At 39.5% G+C, this 12,679-nt stretch overlaps 2 protein-coding genes and 1 non-coding gene across 6 annotated transcripts; all 3 read right to left on the bottom strand.

The window, feature by feature from the left end:
• Window positions 1–1,847: 1,847 nt before the first annotated feature.
• On the bottom strand, window positions 1,848–4,763 carry mrpl28 (mitochondrial ribosomal protein L28). 2 transcript variants are annotated; one of them, XM_004075391.4, is made up of 6 exons: window positions 4,625–4,763; window positions 3,895–4,207; window positions 3,613–3,765; window positions 3,406–3,540; window positions 3,192–3,278; window positions 1,848–2,841 (listed from the first exon to the last, which is right to left on the bottom strand). In XM_004075391.4, exons 2-6 carry the CDS (start codon window positions 4,177–4,179, stop codon window positions 2,746–2,748), a joined length of 756 nt encoding a protein of 251 aa, XP_004075439.1. In that variant the 5' UTR covers window positions 4,180–4,207; window positions 4,625–4,763; the 3' UTR covers window positions 1,848–2,745. The 2 variants fall into 2 exon arrangements, with proteins under 2 accessions (XP_004075439.1, XP_011480843.1); XM_011482541.3 differs by having other exon boundaries at window positions 3,192–3,275.
• Window positions 4,764–5,062: 299 nt separating this feature from the next.
• On the bottom strand, window positions 5,063–5,149 carry trnastop-uca (transfer RNA opal suppressor (anticodon UCA)). Its single transcript has one exon. It is a non-coding gene; the product is annotated as a tRNA-Sec (tRNA).
• A 700-nt stretch (window positions 5,150–5,849) lies between these two features.
• Window positions 5,850–12,139, bottom strand: LOC101162858 (uncharacterized). Of its 3 annotated transcripts, none has more exons than XM_020708254.3 (6): window positions 11,999–12,139; window positions 8,204–8,857; window positions 7,735–7,941; window positions 7,361–7,626; window positions 7,083–7,270; window positions 5,850–6,345 (listed from the first exon to the last, which is right to left on the bottom strand). In XM_020708254.3, exons 2-6 carry the CDS (start codon window positions 8,847–8,849, stop codon window positions 6,033–6,035), a joined length of 1,620 nt encoding a protein of 539 aa, XP_020563913.1. In that variant the 5' UTR covers window positions 8,850–8,857; window positions 11,999–12,139; the 3' UTR covers window positions 5,850–6,032. The 3 variants fall into 3 exon arrangements, with proteins under 3 accessions (XP_020563913.1, XP_004075700.1, XP_020563912.1); XM_004075652.4 differs by lacking the exon at window positions 11,999–12,139 and adding an exon at window positions 11,139–11,338; XM_020708253.3 differs by lacking the exon at window positions 11,999–12,139 and having other exon boundaries at window positions 8,204–9,606.
• Window positions 12,140–12,679: the final 540 nt, after the last annotated feature.

Raw genomic sequence — 12,679 nt, 5'->3', positions numbered from 1 at the left:
TGCAATCCATCCAGGAAACGGACTTCAGGAGGAAATGTTTTGTGAAATAATAATGAACCGACTTGTTTTAACCCTTGTGCTATCCTAGGCACTTTAACGTCGGGAGTTGGGTCATCTAGACCCACTAGACAGTGCACTGAACCTTTTTTCTTCAATGATTTGTGATCTTCACTGGTGTCCATGGATTACATGAAATCTTTCCACCTTTATCCAGCTTTGTCATGGTAGGGAGAACACGTCAATGTAAGGGTGGGGTCATCTAAGATAGCACAAGGGTTAAACTTATTTTGTGACCCCCCTCTACATTTCTTTTTCAACCTTTTCCATCATAAAATGAGTGAGCTCGGCTGCTGAATGTTGACATTACATCTGCTCTCCTTGTTTACCTGCCGTGTCGGTGAAACAGGTGTCGCCTTCTTAGCTGTCACTTCACATCAACACAACGCCACGCATCTGCTGGGAAACTCCACACCGGGCCTGTTTTCATGGCCTTTGATAAAGCGATCCTTTCTTTCCTATCAAATGGATTTTCCAGATGTGGAGATGTGCCCGAACATGCCCACTCTGTCAGCTTTCATTTCATTTTAAACGAAAAAGAAAAAGGGGTTTGAAAAGGGTCCTTTTCTTCTACATTACAGCTCTTTACAACAGAGGTAGGTTGGAAAAATCCAAAAAACATTTTAACACATGGTGTACGTATATATTTAGTTGCAATGACAGGTCAATATATATTACTTTTTTTCTAGAGGATCAACTTTTTTTCTACTTCAAATTTTAAAGGTAAACGGAAAGAAGAAGGAATTTTAGCTTTGAACAGGGAAACCATAAAACACAGGCGTCTGATCTATGTTCACGCTGACAGTAAATACCAGAAACATTGAAAGCCTTGTTTAAAGAGGAGGTTACAAATTAACCAAAGGGCATACGTGGAAAAGTGAGGGCTAAACCTACTGGAAAAAAAAATGCAACTTTTGCAGAGAGTGGCAAGAAGATAAGAAAAACTTTTAATGTCATATTTTTAAGTCTATAGTCAACCTTTTTAAAAATAAAATAAAATAGCTTCTAGCAATGTAAATCCTCAATTCACCACAATTCATTCCCAATTTTTGTCCTCAAAAACAGAACATTTAGCTCTTTTATGAAGATTTAGTTGAGTCTGAGTGGAGTTTCAAAGTCGGCTCAGGCTATTATGGTTGAGTTATTATTGGATTGTAAAACAGAAATGAGGTGAGATGCCTCCATAAAATATGACTTTAATGGTTTTGAAACCAGAAGGAGTAAGATAAGGTAAGGCTTTCTTCCTCATTAACTAACCAAAGCAAATATTTACAATGGGGAATTTTTAAAAATATATTCTGATTATGAATGAATAGAATAGTTAAAAAATTATCCCCTTTAAAGACACACAGGGAACAAACATGAGGCTCCACATCCAGTTTCTGAGGTCAACAAACCCCAGAAATGTGGACCATTCAGGCCAAAAACCCAGTTTGGATACTTGCATATGCATATTCAGAACAGGTAGGGAAATTCCAGGCACAGGCTGTATCTAAATAAGGAATTAAACTCTTTGTTTGATATAGGAGTCAGGTGTTGTGTTGCTATGGGTTACAACACCCACGGGAGTCCCCGGAGCAGAAGGGAGGCCCACAAACAGTCAACCGAAAGTGAAAACACGGAGCAGACTGCGGTTGTTTTTAGACACTAGCCTCTCTCTGCTACCTCCTTATATGAACATTTGCTGTGTCATTGCAGCTTTAAGAACCCAGAGACGGTGTAGTTGAGGGTAGTGCAGTTTCTGATGGTGAGCACTGATTTTTTCAAAGTCAAATAATACAAATAGACAGTTATTTGTGGTGCGGAGGTAAAATTAGCTTTATTTTATTTTATATATTCCATTTAGGAGACGCTCTTGTTAAAACTTCTTTTTGATTAATAAATCATCTGGCTTAATGACTACAGCAAGGTGTATCGGGTCAATCTACCTCATTGGCTCCATCTAGTGTACAAATGTGTTCAGAGCACCCACAAATATAGTGACGGTTTTTTAGGAAGTTCTTTTTTTTTAATTAGTTTTTTAAATTTTGTATTTATTTAAAAATTAAGATTAGAATAGATATATCTTCACTCTAAATTTGCCTCTTTGCTATTTCCCTACATCGTTTGTTTGTTGCCTTGAATTATTTCTTTGCTTTAAGTAAATAAAAAATAAATATAGGAAAAAGTTTGTTTAACTTAAGTATTTCAAAAACAATGTAGGATTTAATTTTTGAACTATTTTTTCTTTTGCTTGTCAGCTACATAAAAACTATGACAAAACACGGATTTTCCCTTTCAACTTTCAGGTCTTTAACGTATTCAGATAATCCGTATAAATGATGTGTGTGTGTGTGTGTGTGTGTGTGTATAATATATATATATACCTGTTTATTGAGCAGACACATTTTTTACATAGAAAAAGGCTTAAATTATTTTTGTTTTGCATTTTTGTTTTACATCAGTCTTAACATTACATTTGCAGTAAGGATATTGAAACGTTGCTAAAATAAATATGCACATGTTTTCCTGCTGCACTTCTGCCTTTGTGATGCTCCCAGGTGTGAAGGAAAGCAGAAGTGGAGGAAGTGAGCTCTTTTACCACTGGAACAGATGTGAAGAAGCAAAGTCCTCTGTCTTTATTGCAGAATCCAGGAGCTGAACCTACAGCATATTTCAGTCTCTGCACTGCTTCCGTTGCACAGAGGGTTACTTCTTCTCTGTAAGATGTGGCTCCAGTAGTTTTTTCATGCTTAACTCCTTCACCAGCTTGTCCACACAGACTTTGAACAGAGGCTCAGGCTCCTGAGAAGGTCAGACAAATGACATAAAGCTGAAAGCCTGGATACTGTCAATTTAATCTTACAATGTTTTTTGGCATAGTCATTTTTTTGTTTAAGATTTTTTTCTACAGAAGTAATTTGGCTAACCTTTATTCAGTGTCTAAATGCTGCTTTATTTATATATATATATATAAAAAAAGATGGCAATAAGGCCTTCTCTAGTGGAAGATAAATATCAATTTAGCAATCTGCATAATAAGTAATGATAAAAAACATTTCTGTAAAAGTCTTTTCTTTTTTCCTTCGAGTTTTTTCTAGAAGGATTCGTAAAAACCTCCATAACCAAATGGTAACTGTAGGATGACGTGTTACCTTGTGCTCCAGCTGCCTCTGTTTCTCCACAGCCTCTTCCAGACTCAGGCCCACCCACTCTGCCTCCTCTTCTGGGATCTGAAACTGCTGAAAGGCAGGGGAAGGAAATAGACTCAACATTTCCTTTATATACCTGACTACATTCTAGATAAAATGGCCTCAAAATATTTTTTTGCTAGCTTCAAACAGAACTCTTAGCATTTTTTTCACCTACCATATATTTGCTATAGATGGATTCCCGTTTGGCAGGGTCATTGGGGTAAAGTTCTGTGTCTTTGCGTGCCAGTCGAAGCAGCATTGCTCTCTTCAAATCCATCCCCAGTTTGGAGTTCAGGTCCTCCTTTGGCGTCTGTCAGGGATTGGACGTTGGGAGTCAGATGAAGCGCTCAGTCCAAGAAGCTCCAGAAGACTTTCGACTTACCTTGAGGATATAAAAGTCAAAGCCGAATGCGGCGTCGATGAGGTCCAGAGTGCGTGGCGTGACTGTGATGGTGAATTTGTGATCAAGGATCTCGCTGTAGAGCTCTCTCTTGAACAGCTGAGGTTTCCAGGTCTTCTTCAGACGATTTGACATCTAAATGAAAGAGAACACCGTCAACATAACACAAAGACAACTCAATTAAAAAATGTCTCCAAGGTGATGCTGCAACACTAAAACTTTGTGTTATAGCAGTAGTAGAAAATCATATTCCTGAAAACTTACCTTGTCATTGTTGGCGTACCTGAAGCCAGAAACCCAACCCTCGCCTCCCCACAGGCCGTCCTGGGACTCGGGAGGATAGTAGATGGGTATGGGGACATCCTGGACGCGCTCTTTCACTCCAGTCTTTGGGTTGGCTCGGTACTGGACTCCCAGAGGCCTCCAGTGGACAGGCGTGGGCTCTTTCTTCTCAAGGGACTTGAGGTAGTGTTTAGGGAGGCGAGCGTAAATTCCTTGCTTCATCTTCATGGCCTCCCACAACTTGGGAGGGTATTTATGAAGCGGCATGGCACTTTTTTTTGTCTTCTATTGACAGCTAAATGTGAGGGAAAAACAAACGAACAAAAAAAAAAGAGAAAAAACAGTTTGGTGATCTGGAGAAATGAAAAATCCTGATAATTAAAGCTTTTAAAAATATAGCAGCGATCTTTCCAGATTTAGCAATAATAGACTCACAAAAATAATATGTTTTGACAAGCTGAATGTTTTACGGCTTACTGCGCCACCACGCCATTTAAGCTTTAATACCGAGAAGAGCTTCCGTCAATAAAGCCACAATTTTACTTTTGTGGATCAAATTTGACGACTTGGATGTAAAAATAATTAGTCATTAACGGAGAAACTAAAGGTACGCTTAGATGCTTGCTGACATCACTATAAATAAAAGGCCAGATCACATCATCATCAGATCATACATTAATCCCACTTTGAAGAAATTACAGATAAAACTTACACGCCGGAAACTTTGTCGCACCAAATAATATTTTAAAACACCGTTTTATCCCAGAACCGAACACACAAGGACGTCGTGAAAGCTTAACATGGCGCGTCTTCCGGGTGGGATGTACTAACCCGATTCTCCGTGATGATTGGACACCACAGCTGTCTGTCAAGCTCCACTTCCTGGTGAACCGGATGTACTTGTGGCGAAAATAAAATTTCTTGAGAGAAAAAAAATCCTTTAAAAAATCATTAAAATGTTATGTACCAGCACAAGATTTGCCATTAATTCTGGAATTATAACAGTAGGACGTTTTTACATATTTGCTTTAAAAACATTTTATGTTGAAGTTTATACATAATGCTACTTTGGTAGTTACGTACAGAGAAAAAGTGAACAGAATACAGTATAAACAAGTTATGTCCATAAAACAAAACAAAACAGCTAATCCGCCCGAAAGGTGGAATTGAACCACTCTGCCGCTAAGCAGCTACGGGTTTGAAGCCCGCACCCCGGACCACCGAAGCTCATCCGGGCATTTCGTACAAAGCTGCGTCTCATTATAAAACCTTAGCAAAAAGTAAACAAGTTAAAGTCATGGTCTCACTGGACACTTTTTCAGTGTGCCAGTTTTATGCATTATAGATTGGTTGTAAATAGTTTAACCGTATCGTAGACATTTAACAATGTTTTCAAGAGTGATAAACACAAAAAGATGATTATTAAGAGTGAACCGTGCGTCATGCAAATCGCGATCAATGTGATTGGTTGGATAAAAACACATAGAGGCGGGGTCTCGCAGGTGAGACACGGTGGAGAAACGCTGCTTTCTTTCTTTATTCCTGTCGCTGGCACAGAAATCTGAACGAGCTAGCCAAAACTCATGTTCAGGCAATGAATTTATATTTTAATTTATTTTAGTTGCCAAATATCTTCCACGGTTTAACAGAGATGTAGCCGAACATGCCACAAGGATGGTTGGTGTGAGTGAGGAGGATGCGGAAGAGAGGGAATTAGATGATTTGATTCGCTGGGGCGACCCCTAATGGACGCAGCCGAAAATCAAAGCAAAAAATAAAACAAATAAAAATTACACTTGTATTTGACTGATTTTATCAAGCAGCAAAAAATCAAAATAAAACTAAATGATTGAGGGTAAAAATATTTCACAGTGCATACAATTGTTACTGCTTGGCAACAGAACAGGCAGTTTATTTGATTATTTATGACAACTCAATTTCCCTTTTTAAAGTAAATTTTATTGTATTTTATTTGAGTACAGTTGTGCAGATAAAACTTGTAAATGAGGCTACATTCATACAAGCAAATATAGAATCTCAGATAATATAGCAAACACATCTTTGAAGTAGCACAAGAGAACCTTTTCACAGTATCTCAATGGAAAACATCATTCTCACATTTAGAGGCATGTGTTCTCCAGAACCAGAGTTGAAGGCTCTTCATTTGTTTCTCCAGTTGGTGGTCTCAGCACACCCTGGACCTCCTCTTTAGGAGGAGAGCAACACATGCTCCCAGCACAGGCCTTTCCACAGGCAAGGCTGCAGGCGGGACGGGCGCGTGGGGATGGGTCCTCTCTGTGGATGATGGGGGAGGCGTCACCAAGGCTGTTGAAGGGGGCTGCAGGACAGGAAATGAACTCCGGCTGAACAGTGCAGCAGCTCACTCCTACACCCTTCAACACCTTTGAGACCCCTGACAAAAGGTCACCACACCTACACAAAGGAAACATCCTTTTAGGAGTGATGAAAACAGTTTTCTGGAAAGGTTTTTATTTCTGTTAACATAGACAATCTGGACTGTCTGATCTTTTTGAAAGATTTTTGGAAAAATGCTTTTTAGCTATATCATATAAAATCCCTATAAATGGAAAATAAATGGTAATGTTACTGAACTTAAAAAATAATCACCTTATTGAGCAGTTTAAATATGCCATACTCTAAAAGAAATGAGCATATTTTCAATATTAGTTCTCTAAAAATGTTTAAGTTGTGCCAGTTTTGTTCTACAATGCACTTTCATTTTTGTCATTTAGATGACAACAAACCTATTTTGATCAAAAACATATAACTTCTTACTATGCATTTCTTAACATATAAATAGTTTTAAGAATAAAAGGTATTTTTCCAGTTATTGAACAACTTTCGAGTTCAACAGACAGAAAAGTGAAACATGCACCACATTTATAGCAGTTTTGGTTCCGTTTTATTTATTGATATGTTTTAATTTATTTTATTATTTTTATTTTATAACTTAGAACTCAAAGGGAACCTGGTCTGATGTGATGTAAGCAAACTCAAGGAGGAGCCACTAGGGAGTCTTCCAAACTATTGGCTTGAGTTTGTCCACAAAACTAAGCAGTGGTTTAATTTTCTGTGGCTATTAAAACAATGTTGTAAAAAATACATATTTTGAACTTTAATTTGAATTTTACAACAGAGCTACACTTCACCTATGAACTCGAAAGCCAGAGGAGCAGTGCACATGGACTGAAGCCACCACAAGCCTTTCATTCAACTGCCAGATGTGCAGGTCGTGCACCGCCTGAACTCCTGGCACGCTCGCCAGCCTGCGAGCCAGGTCAGTCACAGAAATGTGTGGAGGGGAAGCCTGGAGCAGCAGGAGCCCCAACCTGTACAGCTGCACGGGAACATCAGCAGCTGTCACTTCAGGTTTCAAACAGACCTACATCAAGATTTTTAACAATCAAAGGCTATTATTAAGGTGGACCTGTGGCACAGCTGTGGCAATCATCGTGATCACAGCCAGCAGGGAGAGGCTGGGGTCCAGGTACACCAGGACGTTGCAGGCGCCAGAACTGTGCAGGTGCTGTGGCAAGATCAGCAGAGTCACCAGGCTGTTGATCAAAGCCAGAAGAGATGTGAACAATCCCTCAGTCATGAAGATGAAGGACAGGTGGCAGACTGGCCACTGGCTTCTCGACACAGATGGCTCCAAATATGGAAATGATTTACAGGCTGATGTGGTTTGATGGCCTGAAAGAGAAAAATAAAACCAGAAAATTCTCTTTGAATAAAATCATCTATGCAGAAAAGTTTGAACAGGAGGTATCATGCAGGTGCTGCATTTAACACAATTCTCACTATTGTCTGCTGAAGGAATCTGCTCTTCACACATGTTTTCTAGTTGCTTCTGTGCAGTTTTACAGTCACTATCAGGAAGGCTGGAGGTCATTGGATTACAGAGGACCAGCGCTCCATCATGGAACGGCGCTTGGACAGCAAAACGATCTCCTGATGGGACACCCTCTTCAGACTTCTGTGTGTTTGTGGAGTCCCCCTCAGCCAAGACTGTGGGAGTTGAAGAAAGGAATGAAAAACAAGCATGAGCAGAGTTTTATCTCAGTGTCTCGCCGCTGAATTTACACTGCAGCAACTGTCACTGCAAAGGCAACCCAAATTGTTTCTAAACATAATTTACATTTTTTTCCATCTAATGCAGTTTTTTAAGATGAACACTTTTTCCCACAAAAATTAAGGAATTAAACTACAAAAAGACAAAAAAAAAACAATTTCCATAAAGTGGATTTAGCATCCTTTTTACACAAATTACCGTTGTGATTTATTTCCAGGTGGGACTCAGTCTCTGCTTTCCTGTTTCTCTGGGCCCAGTGGTCCTGAGTCCAGTTCAGCACGAACACCGTCAGCTTACAGAGCAGACTGACAGCCCCGATCACTACGGGCAGCAGGGGGTGCTGCACTGGGTGTGGTTCCAAAATAAAGCTGATGATTTCCATGAAGTAGGAAATGCACAGAGACACCAGGAGGAGAGAGGAAACAAACCTGCCCACAGCTTGTATCCTGCTGTTGGTGTAGGACAGACTGCAGTTTGTAGATGTCTGCAAAGCTTTGGGGGATCGGGATAGGTGTGTGTTGATAAAAGACGCTTTCTGGTTGCCCTGATCTGACAAAGATGACTCTGCGATCAGAGTATTGACAGGTGACTCTGCACATGATGTGTGAGCAATGGCAGTGAAAGAAAGGGGGATGGATGGTGGAGAGGTAGAAAAATCCAAAGGGGACAATGGAGGTTTAATGTTTGTATTTTGAGGAAGAGGAAGCACCATGTGAAGGAGGATAAAGAGTGTGTGGAACCCGTCCACCATGGTGATGAGGGACTTGCACAGCTGACTGATGGCAATCTGGCACAATAGCAGCAGCAAGCTCGCTCCCAGCATGCAACAGTTCGGGACCCACATGCCTACAACTATAAGCACAACACACATCAAGTTAGCTTTATAAGACACACTTAAAAATGATCTTAAAAACACAATTTCTAAATGAACAGCAGAGATAATGTAAACAAAATTGTACAACTGAGCACTCCAGATGACATTGGGATCTGTAGTGAGAACAGGGAGCAGGCGGAGGAGCAGTTAGAGAGGTGAAGGTTTGATCTGGAATGGAGAGAAATGATAGTAAATCACAACAAGACAGAGTATCTATGAGTAAACGAGAGGAAGTCGAGTGGAACAATGAGGCTACAGCCTACAGGGAGTAAAGGTGAAGAAGGTGGAGGACTTACTTTAGGTCAACAGTCCAGAGTGTGGAAAAAAAGGTGAAGAGGCATGGGCAACGAGGTTGGAGCAAATGGAGGAAGGTTTCAGGGGTGATGTGTGACAAATTAATAAAAGAATGTCAGCAAGAATGATATGAAAAGTGTCGAAGACTCTGGTGAGACAGTGCATGACTGAGAAAGAAACAGAAGGCAGAGGTAGCAGAGATGAAGTTGAGATTCTCTTTGGGAGAGTTAAGGATGGATGAGATCAGGAATAAATCCAGCAGATGAACAGGTCAATGTTAGATGTTTTGGAAATAAATGCAGGTAAGCAGACTGAGAGGGTTTGGACCATATGTGTCTAACTCAGGCCCATTGACCCGCAGTGTAATTATAATTGGCCTGCAAATCTCATCAAATGTGCATTAGAGCTGGCCCGCGGTATATACTGTACTTCTAATACTACAAATTCCAAAATGCTTTGCTAGTACGTTGGCGTGCAGACGGAAAAGGGCAAGCACTCCTTTTTTTCTGTTGACGTCATTGCTCCAGTCACATCTGGCAAATTAATTTCACTCTCCACAAAAATGGCCAAATAAAAGATGGACAACAGGAGCTTTCAAGACAGGGGAAGGCAGATTACCTGTTCACGAATATAAAGACAGACCTGTTTGTCTTGTGTGCGGAGCTAACGTGATTGCAACAAAAGAATACAACATAAGAAGACACTAAATGAAAAGGTTAAACATTTCGTATCAGTTGGAGTTAATTTTTCAATAAATATTGTGTTTGGCCCGTGACTTTACTTCACTGCTTAATTTTGGCCCACTATGAATTTGAGTTTGACATCCCTGGTTTGGACCTGTAAAGACCCTGGGGCCTACATGCATGGACATCACATTTTGGGTTGTATAACCACAGTACTGTAGTTAATTCTGCTATCAAAGCCCAAATAGGCAACAGTCGACATACAAAGATTATTTAGGAATATCTTTATTGGGTTTTGTTTGTGCCAACAATGTGTTTTTGTGTCCACTGTCCGTGTCTTTGGTCCATTGTTTCTGCCTGTGTTGTGCTGTCTATGTCTACTGAACATGTTAATCGAAAAATCATGTCTATTTTCTCACGCTCTGCAGCCTTTTGTTTGGGATTTAACTGGTATCTTCAGAGTAGGACTCAGTTGATGAGTTTAGAGCACAGAACATTGAAGATTGCAGCATTTTTCCAGCAGTGGTGGGTCTATATGCACACAAGCTGACTGTGATGCAGGATTGCAGTGCATGTTTTGGCAGAAATTAACACATTTTCAGAATTTGGTGGCACAAGATCTCAGCACTGCCTCAAGTTTAGATTCGGCAAGAGTAATATGATAAAAAAAATAAGCTTTTTTTTAACTCAGTAACATATTTCAGAACATGTATTGTAGGGCACAAATGACAGTTCACCTTTTTATGGGAAGATATACTTCACATTTGTTTTAAATACTTTCAGAAATGACAATAAATGTTTTGAATCTATCATCGTTTTTTTCAAACTTAAGGTAAAACAAGAAAAAAGCTCTTTTGGCTTTTAAATTTGTCATTAAGAACTTATTAAAGTTACATTTTAATACCCTGAGGTTTGCTCAGAAAACCTGATATTCTCGTTTTGTAGTTTTTAAGAAACTAAACTGTTACAAATGGTTAAACTTTTTAAAAACCTTTTATCCTTATAGAGGTTCTTCTTACCAAATAAACACTCTACTAAAATAATTGTAAGTTTTTATTAAAAATCTGGATTTTGAATAAAACTGTCAGTTATCCCCCTTACAAAGGTCAGGTTATTTTGGGTACTTTTTTAATCTTCTGTTCTACATCCTTTGCCTGATTTTTGTTTTTGGTTTGTTCTCTGTTGGAATTCTAAGTCTCGCATTCAGATCTTACAGTTAATTACAGTACATTCAGAAAAATAACAGTCTGTGTAGTTTAGATGTAGAACAAAGTTTAGTTACCGCAGAGAAGTGGACACCCCTCACACAGCGATCAAAGGGAAGCTGGAGCGCTGCGGCGTTATCAGAAAAATGAACTTCATGATGTTTCCCATCGCTGTCCCAGTGTCCCACACTCCTCCTCTGCTCTGCCCTCATCATGTGAGCAGCCAGGAGGGTTTCTGTTTGCATTCCCTCCTCAGCATGCTGGTGGGACAGAATCCAGCCTGATGCAGCTCACACACTTTTCATGAGCCGGCCTAGTGAAGCTAATGTGCACTAATTAAACCCTCCCTATGCTGTCAGGATTAAAATGGGATTACATTTCAGGATTACACTGAAAAGTGAGATCTAAGATTTCTGAGGCCCCTCCATAATGCCATTGATTCCACCTTATAATACAATCTAAAAAAAAAAAGAGTGAAAGAAGACCATTTACACAGTGCATTAATGTAGATCACAGTTATGTAAGCAGTCGTTTTATGTTAAACACGTTCATAAATCTTATGTGATTCCTGGATTTGCTCCACAGCTCAGCAGAGGCATAAATGCCAAGTTTGTCTCTATCTTTTCAAAATAAGAGACATTTTTAATGAAACCAAATTTTTTCAGAGATATACAAAAATGTTTCCCAAAAAGCAATGAAACTTTTTTAGATTCTGACTTCCTCGTGATTGTATTTGACTAATTTCAGTATCAAGTTATCATCTTTCATTCTTTCATTTTTGTCCATCTTGCAGTACTTACTTTAAATTTGAGTCATAATAAGTAATAATCTTATAGATTTAGTCAATTTTCAAAAGGAAAACAGTTCAATTAGTTTTTCTTTTGCTCCATAGGATCTGAAAGTTAAACAGAAGAAAGGTCATAGGGGGCTTTGTTACCTTAACTGTTAACCATCTCCTCTCTGCTGCAGCCTTGCAGTAACTGCTGTCACTTGAAGTACTGTAAAACTCTGTGCTGTGGTGGACCCACACTGCTGGCTGCTCATGATGCTGCAGTCCCTTGGCTCCCATGCGTGTTTCACTCCGCTGGGCTGTGAATCAACAGGTCAGATACGGGCTGACACCCCGGCGTAATCCCTGTTCCAACTTGGTGCCAGCACATTCCTGAACCACAGCTAAATCTGAGGAAAGACCCGGCGAGGAGGAGGCATTGAAATGCTGCTGCCGCCAAACGAAAAGAACGGAAATCAATCTGAAACCTAAAGACTCTCTCTGTATAGTATTATACATGTAGATGTACGAACACATTGAGAGATCACAGAGAAATTTCGTTTGGTTTCTAAAGAAAACAAGCAGTATCCAATACAATTTCAATACCAACCTTTTGTTTTTTACCATAGACTTTGCCATGTAGTAAAATAATTTTCCAATTTTTTAGCAGATAAATATAATGATTAGTAGTTTTAGTTGGTTGAGATTCTCTGCTTCTGTCATGGGTCAATATCACCATAAGGTGCCTTTGAGACTTCCCAATATCCCACCAAAAAATATGAGATTTCCCATTTAACTTCACATTTATTGTGTTAGGTGGATGCTGTGCTGTTAGAAATGCATGTTGGT

This window comes from Oryzias latipes, chromosome 13 (genome assembly GCF_053564925.1).
Source record: "Oryzias latipes strain Hd-rR chromosome 13, Olatipes_Hd-rR_3.1".
NCBI lineage: Eukaryota > Metazoa > Chordata > Actinopteri > Beloniformes > Adrianichthyidae > Oryzias > Oryzias latipes.
This window is presented reverse-complemented; position numbering and strand designations above follow the sequence as displayed.